The sequence below is a fragment of the Chenopodium album genome, chromosome 1 (genome assembly GCF_948465745.1).
Source record: "Chenopodium album chromosome 1, dcCheAlbu1.1, whole genome shotgun sequence".
Lineage (NCBI taxonomy): Eukaryota > Viridiplantae > Streptophyta > Magnoliopsida > Caryophyllales > Amaranthaceae > Chenopodium > Chenopodium album.
The window spans coordinates 5,704,743-5,719,174 of record NC_137834.1 but is presented as its reverse complement, the minus strand read 5'-3'; the positions used below and the strand labels follow the sequence as shown (position 1 = coordinate 5,719,174).

The 14,432-nt window shown below is 35.1% G+C and overlaps 1 protein-coding gene across 1 annotated transcript; it reads left to right on the top strand.

Moving 5' to 3' along the window:
* The first annotated feature begins 1,218 nt into the window (after nucleotides 1-1,218).
* On the top strand, nucleotides 1,219-11,952 carry LOC145641073 (ABC transporter B family member 26, chloroplastic-like). Its single transcript, XM_081692253.1, has 18 exons — nucleotides 1,219-1,712; nucleotides 4,087-4,214; nucleotides 5,240-5,282; nucleotides 5,570-5,614; nucleotides 5,698-5,820; nucleotides 5,947-6,050; nucleotides 6,720-6,774; nucleotides 6,852-6,922; nucleotides 6,999-7,101; nucleotides 8,050-8,260; nucleotides 8,729-8,802; nucleotides 9,329-9,385; nucleotides 10,002-10,076; nucleotides 10,178-10,252; nucleotides 10,374-10,655; nucleotides 10,932-10,996; nucleotides 11,090-11,150; nucleotides 11,432-11,952. Exons 1-18 carry the CDS (start codon nucleotides 1,257-1,259, stop codon nucleotides 11,510-11,512), a joined length of 2,109 nt encoding a protein of 702 aa, XP_081548379.1. The 5' UTR covers nucleotides 1,219-1,256; the 3' UTR covers nucleotides 11,513-11,952.
* The last annotated feature ends 2,480 nt before the right edge of the window (nucleotides 11,953-14,432 follow it).

Genomic DNA, 14,432 nt, shown 5'->3' with positions numbered 1-14,432 from the left:
CTCCAATTGTGAGATTTGAGGGAGTTTTTTTTTTTACAAATGATACAAATAAGTTAGTATCTAAACTTAACACTACAAAAGAAAGTTGTTAAGTTTAGATACCCAACTTCGAGTCTCATTTGATAAAAAGTGTGGGCTCTTTATCAATATTATATTTCCTCCGTCTTATAATATAGTTCCTGTTTTTCTATTTTGGAGAACCAAAATATTGTTCATGTTTCTATTTTTGGATAGTATGTAAAGACAATTATATCCTCACTTTCTTTAACTTTATTCATTGTACTCCTAATTTATCTTTGAACTTGACACATGTCTTGTGCTTTTTTTACTTTGTATCTCTAACTTTGTACATGATTGTACTTTCACTTTTATTAATGTACTTTATCCACTTTCTCTTCCTATTTCTTCAATACTGTGAAAAACACAAAAAGAATTATATTATGGGACAGAGGGAGTAATATATTTTGTAATTTATTTAAGTTAAAATAAATTTTTTTTCAAGAAACTTACAATATGGATTTGGTGGAGTGACATTAGTATACTTTAGACACTTTTGCTATTTATAAATTAGAATTCACATTAGTTGCTAAATTGAGAATTGAGTTTGGTATCCCCATTGAAGGTAAAAAAAAAAAAAAAAAAAAACCTCATTATTGTAATATTCAGAGTCGAGTCTCACCAATAAAGATGATGTTATATCAAGTACAATCTTCTACAGTAAAAATAGATTTAGACTTTAGGTCTGTTCTATTCAACTTAATTTCATTTCAGTTTATTTCCAACATTCTAATTTCCTTTTCTAATAAACTATTCAATTCAGTTCAATTCAACCCTAAGCAGTTCAGCTTAACCCTAATCTGTTTAGCTTAACCCTAATCTGTTCAGTTTAGTTATTTAAGTGAATCAACGCAATACCCATTTCAGTGAATCAACATATACCCTTTATTAATTCACCTAATGGTGATTGCGACTTTGCCAGGCGAACATTTGACAATAAAAGATGGTCCGTTACAGGCCAAAGACTTCGGCAAAGCCAAGGCCTTTTTTTTTTTTTTTTGAAGGAACGGCAAAGCCAAGACTCCATAGTCCTAAATTTATTTTTATTTTTATTTTTTTAAAAAAAAAAAAAAAAAGAACGGATAAATGGAAAAAAAACAAGGAATTTCTGGTGTATGTCCTTGCGTAATACCAACGGTAGACTTAGCATTTCAACACGGTGGAAGTAATAAACTACACAAACTCATACCTCATCATCAATGGCGCTCTCTACCTTCACCTTCAAACTCACCCCTCCACTTCCTCTTCCTCTCCGCCATTCTCAACCACTTCCAAACCCTCGAATTTTCTCTCTCCTCCCCTCACCATGTCCAACTCCCCGTCTTCCTCCTCCTTCCAGAAGCTTCCTCCGCCGCCGGCGAATTCTCTCCGTCAATGCGGCGGCGTCGGTGAACGGAATTCCAATTTCTGCTAATCCAGAGAATCAGGAATTTTCGGAAAAGGTTGAGTTAGGAGAGAGAATTCGCAAGTTTTTTGAATTTTTGCCGGCGATTTTGCCCGGAGGAAAATGGTGGAAGTTGTCTGATGAAGAAATTGAGGTTGATCTTAAAGCGAAGCCGGTGACTGTTTGGAATGCGCTTCATCGGATGTGGACGTTGGTTCGGAGTGATCGTTGGGTCATTTTTGCTGCCTTTTCTGCTCTTATTATCACTGCGGTATATTTTCTCTCATATGTTTTATACAAGTAAAATGGTTGTAATTCATGCGCATTAGGTGTTTATGCTTTTCCATAGTTTTTGATACTTCGTATATGGATTGATTTAGTATACTAGTTATACATGTAATTGCTGCGTAATTTGCCAAGGATATGGCGAAAACTGAAAAGGTGATTTGTTTAAAGTTGGAGCGTTGCGAAATTATAATTCTAAAGGTTAATTGAAAGTCGAAAAGTTGATTTAGAAGGCGGTTGGAAGTTGAAAACTTAGATGATAATTGGAGTTGAAGGTGGAAATAGTTTAGAAACTACATTATCTAGCTTTTTTTTAAGAGCTGAGCAAAACTACCTGAAAAACCGAAAACCCGATCCGTAACCGTTCCGAAAAACCGAAAATCCGAAAAACCGATCCGTAACCGTTCCGAAAATTAGGGTACCCGATCTGATAACCATAACGGTTCGGGTACCCATTCCGATAATTTGTTATCGGGTATGGTTATCATTTTAAAATTAATGGTTATTCGATCCGAGAAGCATTTTTTTTTTGCTTTTTTTCCCTACTTAAATCTATTAATATAAATCTAAACTTTTACTTTACTTCATAATCACTTTATAATATCAATGATTAGTAATATTATTAATAATTTGGTCAAAGATCATATGGTATTGTTTTTAAATAGTTGTAAATTATATCATTATAACTACATAATTTAGTTTAATTATCATTATTGGATATCTTATTGGGTACCCGATAACCGATCCGAAAATTCGGGTATCCGAACTTATCGGTTCCGGTTATGGGTATCACTTTTAGTGATTTTGGTTATCGGGTGCCCGAACCGTTAGTACTAACGGTACGGGCAGTGGCGGATCTTGAAAGTTTTTCTTTCGGGGGCCAGTAATTATCAACATAATATCATATAAAAAACAATCCAATGAATTTGTCGAAGGTTCATACATTCATTAATCATTAGTAACTTAATTTATTAAACATCAATGTGTCAAGATTCATAAGTAATGAAAAAGTTAAAAGAAATCAACAATTGTTATATATTACCAAAAAAAAAAAAAAAAAAGACATACAAACAACACAAAACTATATGCCTTTATGTTAGATATTGACTAATAACGTACAATTATCGAATTTCTTTTTAACTTTTTATGTGTGCAAATTACTAAACTAGTATACCAATCTCGTTGCAATTTCATACAATAATAAAAATAACATAAATTGAAACAATGTTGAAAAAAAATCCTTTAAACCAAATTGATTAAACTATACAGAATTGATTTACTGATGATAATTGATAATTAAATCACTTGAATGGAAATTTGGGATAAGTGGACAAAAATATTCTGTGACTTGTGAGCATAGTGAAGAGTGTCAGGCTTTTATTGGGAATTGGAATTGAGTTTCTTAGTGAGTAAATAAATAAGAATTTAGATATTTGTAATTTATTGGGCTTTTTCATGTTTTTTTACTTAATGGATTAATTAAGCTTGCTTTAGTCTTTTATTGCTCTGCATGTACTACAATTTTCCCCCAAAAGTACCTGGCCAGGCCCCAATACGCCCTAACTATAATCCGCCTCTAGGTACGGGTACCCATCCCATGCTCACCCCTACTTTTTTTTTTTACAGAAGCTAGCTTTGCTTACCAAAATATGTGAGTATTATTTAACATGAGTTAGAGCCTGTTTACATTTATTGAACTGACTGAACTGATTGGAGTTGAGCTGAACTGAATTGAATAGAGCTGAAATGAATATTTTATGAGAGAAGGAAATTAGGAGTTGAACTGAATTGTACTGAAATTAAGCCAAAGTGAACGGGCCACTTTATGATACCTTAATATAGATCATTTTTAGAAGTTTATACTCATTGTTTTAAAGCAATTACACATTTGAAGAATTGGATAAAAAAAAGTATTTAAATCATATCTAAGACATGCTTATTTTAGTTAATCTTGACTAGTTATAATTGTCATTATTAGGTTTATCACCTAATTGAAAGTGGTCGCTAAATAGTGCATTCAGTGACTCAGTGTTGTTACTGGTTCATGGTAAGGTGAAGCAAAATGCTTTGCTATTAAAATTTTCGTCTTTTTGGAAATTAAGATAGCAACTACTCGGGTGTCCATTGTTCGTATAAATACTGAAATGGATAAAGGGATCTATGTCTGATACTTTTAGTTTTTTATGAATGGATAAAGGGATCTATGTCTGATACTTTTAGTTTTTTATGAATGGATAAAGGGATCTATGTCTGATACTTATGCAGTTTGTATGACTTTGTTTGTTTAACAAGTCTAATTGATTAGAGATGTTCTGTTCATGTGTTTGATGGAAATATGGTGCTTTGTTTTTTCCTTTCAGCTTGCAGAGATCTCTATACCACACTTCTTGACAGCATCAATCTTTTCAGCACAGAGTGGCAATGCCATGATTTTCCGTCGAAATGTGGTTCTTTTGTCTATTTTTTGCATCATTGCCGGAATTTGCAGGTCAAAATCTTGTATGGTCAATACCTCCTTTTTCTCTGAACTATAATATAGGAGATGACACTTAGTAGTTTTCCTAGTGCTTATGCCTCAATTGTTGCTGATTTCCTGTCCCTTGAATCATTCTTTGTGAGTTTAGATGCTGGTCTAAGCATACATGTCCACACTTCAATTGTAATGAATTCCAACAATGTTGCTTGGCCATGTTTTTTTTGCAGCAATTTGATATCATATTATGTTGGCATGGATTGTATTTTGGGAATGACTTATTGGAAGAAATTGAAATATGTAGACAGCGATGAATTGCTGCTTGATATATTTCATGTTAGTCAACTGATAGGTAATGGTTAGGTTTTATCCCATAGCTCAAAGTCTCAAACCATAGTTGTCAAAAATATTGGAATATTGTGTTAAATATTGAAGGCATTACAAAGGCTCTTGCAATTGATTTTATGGTCTGAATCTTGTCAGTCAATGTGCCAAGTTATTATACTTGTTATCTACCTTATGAAATCCTTGACTGGCCTGCTTTTTACCAAGTATTATTCCTTATATTAGGTTGACAAGAGCTAGGAATGCTAGAGAATTAGAGATTACTCAGTGGCTCAATTTAGTGTGATTTATTCACAGTACAACTTTTCATTGAACTGTTGACATGTTTAGCGAAACTATCAAGTATACAAAAGATGTTCTATCTGATGGGGATTAATTAGAACAAGTCATAAGAAAGTCCATGTTAAATGTTTAGTGAGAAAGTTGTTTAACTTTGTCATGTATAAATGTATTTATTATCTACTATTGATGTTGTTGGGTGAAAATTTTTGTGGGTTATATTACACTGTTCTCATAAAACCACGTGAATTTTCAGGGATTAAGTCTTGGGAAATTTGAATACTGAGATAGTGTGAATTTGAAAGCATAATTTGTTGATGTACAAACTGCTGTTTGTGTTAATAATTTTAGTATAAAATATATGTACAATTACGTGATAGAGCAACTGACTTGTAACATGTTTATTTGAGCTACAGTGGCATAAGAGGAGGCTGTTTCAGCGTTGCAAATATGATTCTAGTGAGTGGAGGTTTTTTGTACATACTTTTCTTCTTCTCTTGTTCTGATTTGTAAATATCCGTTGGCTGTATCCTTTCAAAATTTATGAACTCCTGGTTTCAGCTGACTGTGGGCAACCAGAGCAAATATCTGCAAATCAAACTATATTGAAATTTTGTTTCTTCCTTTACAAACAAGCATTTACTTAGGGAAAGGGACCAGCTCAAATTCATAAAACCTTCTGCCTTTTAATTATTGTTTGGCATCTTGTATTGCCCATCTTGATCATAGTTCTTGCTCATATGCAGGTCAAGAGAATGAGAGAAACGTTGTATTCCTCTCTCATGCTTCAGGTTCTGAGCCTTCATATTGGTTCCAAGACCCTCCTTGGGGTATAGACATTTTCATGTTTTGATATGAGTCATTCTCTCTGTAGGACATATCCTTTTTTGATGCTTCAACAGTCGGTGATCTCACTAGCAGGCTTGGGGCAGATTGTCAGCAGGTGTCTCGTGTGATTGGAAATGATCTTAATTTGATATCACGCAATATTCTGCAGGTTTTCCTTTGCCTTATGCTTTTCAGGAATGTTTTCGTTTTTTTTTTATTTTTTTTTTTATTATTTATTTTTTGTATGCTTATTTTAAGATCTTTATTAATGTTCACTCTTTGTTTGCTATCTCAGGGCACTGGTGCCTTGATCTATCTGCTAATTTTATCCTGGCCGCTTGGTTTGTGCACGTTAGCAATATGCATCACTCTTTCGTCAATTATGATTGTATATGGCCAGTAAGTTTTCATGCCATGCTTGCTTCATAAACTTGGAACATAGAATTCCTTTGCTCTTTTATACTGACCGAAAAACTGTAATCTATTCACTTAAATTTTATTATGTGTGATCCATGGATAATATAGCATTCCAAAATTATGCTCTGAACAATTTCGTGCTGGTCGAAATCAAATGTTGAATCTTGCTTCTAGAGAATACATAGTGAAAAGAAAAGAGAATTGATTTCTCTTGAAAATATTCCCTTTTAGGATACTTTCCTTGCTTACCTAAATTTAAATTTCACCAGAGAAGTAGAGACTAGAGAGTCTAGAGATCCTGAGATAAAAAACTTCAACATATTTCTGGAGTGCATTTCTAGTCTGACAGATGACCTTATGCTGATCTATTCATTTATTTGTTGGAATGAGGATCTGACTTGTCCTTTCATGGTCTTTTGTGACCACTAAAAAATTTGAGTCTCAACACACCCCTCTCCTCTTATATTCCTCACCATGTGATTGGAAATTTAATTTTAATATCACACCTACCAACCTAAGTGACTCAGAAGAGGTGGTATGTTAATCATGATTAGTGGGCCATGATTTGGACTTGGGTTATGCATGTTTTCATTCAGATTTAAACAGCTTTGTCACTTTTTTGTGAGAAAGGATCTGAAATCTGTCTTACAGGTATCAGAAGAAGGCAGCAAAGCTGACCCAGGAGTACACTGCCTCTGCCAACGATGTAATGCGACTAATGGTCATAATTCTTCTTGTTTTTTTCCTGTTAACATCTTCTTACACAGTTTTTTTGGGACATAGGTCGCTCAAGAGACACTTTCTTTGATGCGAACTGTTAGAGTTTATGGCACAGAAGAGCGAGAATTAGGAAGGTGGGTATTCTTGTATAAAAAATTAAACCAGGCTGTGTGTGTGCTAAACAAATGAGCTACATTTAATTGTGGATAGGTATGAGGTGTGGCTGGAAAGATTAGCAGGTATCAGCTTACGACAAAGTGCTGCATATGGACTTTGGAATGTCAGCTTCAATACTCTTTATCACTCAACGCAGGTTTGGCACAATTTTTATTTTTTATTTATTTTTTATGTAGAAACTATTCAACTTATGCTTGACCACTTTTATGTTTGTGTGATTTGGAAAATCGTTGGCATTTTGTATACAACAAAAACCATTTTGGACCTAGCTGCGCAGCATTACTTTTCTGATTATTGATATGATTGGATAAAATAATGAAGGGAAAACACAAGCATTGTCTAACAAGATGCTGATCTCAGATTGTAACATTGGATAACACTGCATAGTGCATACCTTTTGGCTATTTATTGTTTGAATGCTTGTTCTTAACTTTGGGCTGAGTTGATTTAAAAATTCTGGTACACTTTGCTGGTTGCTTTTGTCTATTGGTGTCTATCACATTTTGCTCTCATACCACAATTCTACTTCAAGGCTATGTGCAGTTAACCTTACTTGATCTGATGTGATTTCCTGATTTGACCAAGCTTCGAGTTTATATGTACATTTTTTTTTGGGTGTAGAGAGAGCCAAAAGGGCAAATGATGTAGACGGGATTTGATCCCAGGTCTTGGGTACCACCCCTCAAGACTTTGACCTAGTTGATCATCCACTATATGTATATAAATCCTAATTAAATGTTAGTTAATGGGATGTATTTATGTGTACTTTCCAAAAATGATTTTCTTATATTTTTTGACCACGGAATTAATTTTTGTGCTGAACAAACACAATTAAAATGATCTGGTTTGATCTAATCTGATCATTTCGGATAAAAAGAAAATATTTACTTAATCAAGTTGAACAGAACGTAGCCCTAGTCTTGAAGCCATGCCCTTGGAGTAAAAACTTGAAGTCATGTCCTTTGAGTAAAAACTGCTGTTTGTGGTAATGGCTCACAACAGTGTCAGATTATCTTTTTTCTTAACATTATAAGCCTTAATTCTTAGTATTGTGAAAACTGACATATATCTTTTCACTTTTTAGGTCATCGCTGTGCTGGTTGGGGGAATGTCTATTCTGGCCGGTCGTCTATCAGCTGAACAACTAACTAAGTTTCTTTTATATAGTGAATGGCTAATCTATTCCACTTGGTGGATAGGGGATAATGTATCATCATTAATGCAGTCTGTGGGAGCAAGTGAAAAAGTATTTCAGCTGATGGATCTTGTGCCTAGTGAACAGTTCGTCTCGGAAGGTAGTTTATCATATTTAAGGTTTTTCTTGGTCAGAAAATTAGATATGTATAGAATAAAGGAGCACAAGATTTACCAGGATCTTAAGTATCTGGATTCTGGACTCTCAGATCGATACATTCAATATTTTGCTTTCTGAACTTGGTCCTGACATGCTCTCCTTGCCCCATTGAATCCTTGGTTGCACTTTAAAACTGAGACCACTTAAATAATTGTGCTCTTATGATATAATGGCTTTACGCATTCTAAATCCGGACCTCTCATATCAACATTCACTATTGTGGATTTTGTGATCCTTTTTGCTTGACATGTATTAGTTGCTTGGCTATCCATCTCACTTTTCATAAGAAAATAAAGCATGCAACTCGTGTTTCTTCTATGCTTAAACCCTTTCTGCTCTTATATGTAAATATGTGATCACTTATTATTAGTAGTTATTTACTATTTCTATTTTTGGAAACATGATGCAGGATTGAAACTGCAAAAACTGACTGGGCATATTGATTTTGTGGATGTATCCTTTTCCTATCCGACAAGGCCTGAGGTATGTTCAATCTTCAGAGATTCTACTGCTCGGTTAGCACATAATCACTAACACTGGTAGTGTCCTGAATTGTCTAACACTGTGCATATGCTATTATATGCTGGTGTTGCTTGGATAATGTGTGGAACTTTGAGAGTTGTGAGTCTTGAGATCATGGAAATAAGCAAATATGCAGGATCTCTCTATTGTAGCTTAGATGACTTGTGAAAATTTGTAGATGCTGTTTTTGGGTAAATTGTCTTTCATATTTTGAGAAATTAGCTGTGGTCTATTCTTCTTTTTTGTTGCCATCTCTTCCAAATTATATTCTCTATCACTAAATTGCTTGAACCATTTGGTATAATACAAAATAATCTAGTTTAAAGATCAGAAAAGTAGGTTTCAAGTATCTCAGAACTGTAATATAGATTACAAAATTCCATAGTTTAGCTCCTTGTAATGACTTGTCAATTGCAACCTGAATGTTTCCAGCTCTTATTTAGCTGCTTGCACTATTCTATGTGACTAACATGCTAAGTTTAAACAGGTACATGTAGTAGAAGGCATAAATGTGTCCATGCACCCGAATGAAGTTATTGCTATAGTAAGGGACTACTCAATTCTTCTTTTTCATTTTTCTTATTAATATTTTTTTGGTACTTTGGTGTTAACAACGTGTTTAAATTCTTTGTTATTGTTGTTGTTGTTGTTGTTGTTATTTTTTTTCCTTTCTAAATACAACTACCTTTTTTGGAGTAAAAAGGGGAAAGTAAAAACCACATAATCAATGATCTGCTTGTGACGTTAAAATTTATAAGCTATTACCAATAATCCCTTCTAGGGGGGAGAAAAACTACTGGAGCGTCGAGCGTGGAGCCCATTCTGGAGGGGCTAGGGTCCCTGCCACCCATTGGTTCTTCCACTTAGTCCAATCAATCACAGACTTGTAGTCTTGCTTTTCATGTTTTCCAGGCTTGAACACAGAAGTTTTCAATTTCCCTGGACATAGTTGGGCCCTAGTAGGCAGTTTGTCCCCACTCCCCCACCCAACATAGTCCTGATAACCTGACATTAGGAGTGGAGGAGCCAGGGGCTTGTGCAAACACTTGAACAATGAACCAATAGCTCATCAGCATTTGAAAGGGACTACTAACAAAGCTTTGATTTCCTGGCTGCATAATGACATTAAGGACCCATTTTAAATCAAGTTATTTTGTCAGGTTGGTCTTAGTGGCAGTGGTAAAAGCACAATTGTGAATCTGCTTCTACGTCTTTATGAGCCAACTGGTGGTGAGGTATGTGTATCTTAGATTCCGTATGCTTCCTCTCTCTCATACCAAAGTTTTACACTCTCTCAAAAGAATATCTTTTTCTCTTGTCTTTTCCTTTTCTGCAGATATTAATTGATGGCTTTCCTCTTAAGAAGTTAGACGCTCAATGGTTGAGAGCAAGGATGGGATATGTGGGCCAGGTTTTTGTCTTGCACTTTTGAGTTAAAGCTTGATGGATCAGCCAGGCAACCAGTAACCTGCCTGTGTGGTAATAGAGATATAGTTTTCAAAATTCACCATGCTCACACATTCTTTGAACAGGAACCTCGGCTTTTCCGAATGGACATAAGCTCAAACATTAGATACGGGTGTCCCAGAGAGGTCACACAAGAAGATGTTGAGTGGGCTGCTAAGCAAGCTTTTGCTCATGACTTTATCTCATCCTTGCCCAATGGTTATAATACCATTGTTGATGATGATCTGCTCAGCGGTGGACAAAAACAACGGATTGCTATTGCTCGAGCTATCGTTAGAGATCCAGCCATTTTGATTCTCGATGAAGCTACTAGTGCCTTGGATGCAGAAAGCGAACACAATATCAAGGTTTGTGTGTAACTCAACCGTGGGATTTATCATGAGTTCCTTGAAACAAAAAAAATTGATAAATCCTTGGTAGGCTCTGAGTAGCTATATTAGATTTCCTCTTTGTCTCCTCAATCTTTCTTTTTCTTTTTCAATTCGCTTCAGTCCTCTATAAGACTTTCATTCCCTAGACCTCGTAGGCTGATTATACTCTGCTTACTTAAAAAAAAAAAAGGGAAAAAGAATATGAAAGGAGGGTATTTTGACATGGCTATTAATATATCATTTTGTATGCAGGGCGTTCTTCGTGCAGTAAAAAATGACTCGCGATCGAAGAGAACAGTCATAGTAATTGCACATAGGTCTGTCTTTCACCTATAAGCCTTTAATGAAAAGTGATCGCACACAGTTTCATGGCTTCTCACTGTGTTGAATATGATGCTCCATTTATGCAGGCTTTCCACAATACAAGCTGCTGACAAGATAGTAGTGATGAGTGGTGGTCATATTGTCGAGGTAGGTCATGTCATAAATGATTGATGATCTTGATTCTCAAGCCTCTGATTTGAAGCTTTCTAATGTATAATATGTCTTATTTGGCACAATGTTCCAAATTTCCCACCAAGTAATGGTAGAAAGTTGATGAGATGAAAATCTTTAATTGCAAATGCAGATTGACCTATAGGAAACTGTAGCTGTAGGTGAACTTTTATGTGGAAAAAATTATCTTTTTGGTGTCCAAAAGTGATATCAATTTTATTCTTCTGTGGCTGTATTTACGACTTTTATCTGTGTAGGTGGGTTGTCACAAGGAGCTTCTTCTAAAGGATGGCTTGTATGCAAGATTAACCCGTAAACAAGCAGATGCTGTCGCTTGAAGCATTGAGCAATTCCATGAAAGTTACTTGCTATGAAGTACAGAACACATTGGTGCACTGTTTTACCTTTCTTAACAGTAGTCTTCTACTGCAGTCACAACCCACGAGAGGTTGAAGCAAACTGTTCTGCTGCTGATCAGTGAATTTGGCAAAAGTCAATATTTTCATGTAACAGATCCAATGAAGAAATTGTGCATTGGTGCTTTGGTGGGTTGATGATGGCGGCGACCATAATTGTCAACATGGCTTAAAAGGCGCAGCTCAATTTTTTGATGTAGCTGCGACATATATTGTTTTTCCTTCCAATTCTTATATCCTCGTGTACTAATAATCCTATATATAAAAACTAGTTAGTTCAATCTGGAATTTGACTAACTTGCAAGTGTACATTATACAATATTACTTCAATTAGAGCATTTGCACCTGCTTGTGCCTTTGAATTCTCCTTGTAACATTATGTGTTGGATATTGAATATGGAATTTAACTTTTATCAAATTTATCAGAACTTTAAGATTAACTCATAATTTGTGGTCTAATAACTTACCATATCAGAATAGACAGAATGATTTTGCAATTTGATGAACTATGACCATTACCATTAGCCCATGGTTCAACACTTCAACCTAGCTCAATTGTGGGTAAAATAAAAGGGTTTAATAAACTAAAGCTTAACCTAGTGGTTAAACTATTCAAATCATACTTGAACCAAAGTACCAAACCCATTTGGTTTGCATTGATTTTAGCTAGTCAAATTGATTTAACTAATTTGAATTCCTGCTGATTCAAAATAATGGATAGACAAAGTATATATCGACCACCTTAACTGGAACGAGTAAAAATTGAGCAAATTCAAGTTTATCAGAATGAGAAACAAGTTTTGTTTATCAAGGGGTTTTGATGTACTTTCATCTGAAAATTTCAAGGCAAAAATGACATTTTCTGTAAACTTGAATTTGACGACGTGAACACGTAATTGAACATTTTCTCTCTCTTCTGGTTATTCTGAACATTTTCTCTTTCCTTCTTTAGTTTTCTCTCTTCTGTTCTTTCAGAAAGAAAAAAAATTCTCTCTCTTGTAAATTTAAAGCTGAACATTGCTCTCCTCTATCACAAAATTAAGATCGGAGCACTCACCATTGAAGTTGGGCAATTAAAATTCACTAAATTTGGGTAGGAGGATGTAACCCTTTCCTCTTTTCACCTTTTTCAACTGGGGTTTTCGTTTTCGCCAAAATTGTGGTGGTGACATGGTGTTCACGAACAAGAAAGCAAGAAGAAGGTGGAGGAATGAAGGATGAAGAAGATGGAGTAGGAAGAAGCAAAGGACAAAAAATAATGAAAAAACTACCAATCTGAATTCAATTCTGATAGAGAATATCCATAGAATATTCTCATCTTAGGTTTAGGATATATTTTGTATAAGATTATCTTTGATATCTGTACATATCTTATAGTTACCTAATATGATTAGGTTTCTCATTGTAACCCTATAAATATTGATCAATGGAAATCACTCTAATCGAGGAGTTTATATTATCTGACATGGTATCACAGCTTAGGTGAGATCTTGGGATCATATATAAAAATTCTCACCTTGCCGGTGGGTTGGAAAATTAAACCCACCGGCGGGATATACACAAATTTTTTATGCTTCCGCAAACACACACATATAGATTTTTTTTTTCCTTTTCTCAAAGTTTTTTTTTAGAATCTTTATGTAACCTTGCGCCTCCCACCGATAGTAGCAACCGCGAAAGCCGCCTCCATCATTGGTGGCAATCGCATACACTACCGCCTCCCACTACTGGCAGTAACCAAATCTGCCAACCTTCTCCATGTGTCGCACTCTATTTCCACCTCCTCATGACCAACAATGATTCTTACATTGTTCCATTGGTTTTTCTACACATAATCACATATATTTTGTTTTGGTGGTCGTATATCAAAATAAGGTCAACTACTTTTGCACATCTCTTTTGCTATCAAGTTGGCTCCTCTTATTATTGCAGCACTTGGAATCTTTGTGGAGTATTGATTCTTGCTACCTGGGTTTCTCTTTTGGATTATTTTCAAGCGGTGGAATTTAATCTTATCTTGCGCTATTTTATTTGTTTTTATTCAATTGTGATTTCACGTAGTAGTGTAGTGTCTTCTCCCCGATGATGGTTTGATCCCTTAGCTTCTTCTTCTCTGGATCTGCAACTTAGCCCAAGTCTGTGTGCGGCTCTTCTCCTTCTCCTTCTCCTCCGGCCTAGCAGTGCTTATCTCTACTCTATGTAGGTCGTGGCTGTTGCTTCTCATCGTCAATACCGGCACATGTCTACTACTTCTCTTTTGATCATGGGTTACCATACTATCCTTACCGCTCGATGCGTGATTCAGATCCAGTCTGAGCATCCGATTTTCTCCTGCTCTGACTGCGGGGGTATGATAGAGAATATCCATAGAATATTCTCATCTTAGGTTTAGGATATATTTTGTATAAGATTATCTTTGATATCTGTACATATCTTATAGTTACCTAATATGATTAGGTTTCTCATTGTAACCCTATAAATATTGATCAATGGAAATCACTCTGATTAAGGAGTTTATATTATCTGACAAATTCAATTTTATTGTTCCAGATTCATTTGTTTTTTTAGCTGAATTTGTAACAAGATTAATTAGCTTAAATATTGTCGGAAATCAAATAGTTGAAGAAGAAGTCGTCCAATCAAGAGATCGATCAATGGCGGTGGAAGCTTCATCATTGACTTCAATGACAGAGGAGAGAGAAAATAAGGAGAGTTTGAAAGACGATGTATACTTGGTCTTCTAGAGTTAACGCCCTCGTTAACTTGGCGTTAATTGTGGTCCATAAATGCCACCTACCAACTGAGTAGAAATATATTTTTTTAAGTCATTTCACGGAAAACA

What these genes read in the sequence shown, in the direction of transcription:
- LOC145641073 (XM_081692253.1), top strand. Translation starts at nt 1,257, where the DNA reads ATGGCGCTCTCTACCTTCACCTTCAAACTCACCCCTCCACTTCCTCTT. An exon ending in ACACTGCCTCTGCCAACGAT is followed by an intron (nt 6,775 to 6,851) that starts GTAATGCGACTA and finishes TTTGGGACATAG; the next exon opens with GTCGCTCAAGAGACACTTTC. An exon ending in CCTATCCGACAAGGCCTGAG is followed by an intron (nt 8,803 to 9,328) that starts GTATGTTCAATC and finishes AAGTTTAAACAG; the next exon opens with GTACATGTAGTAGAAGGCAT.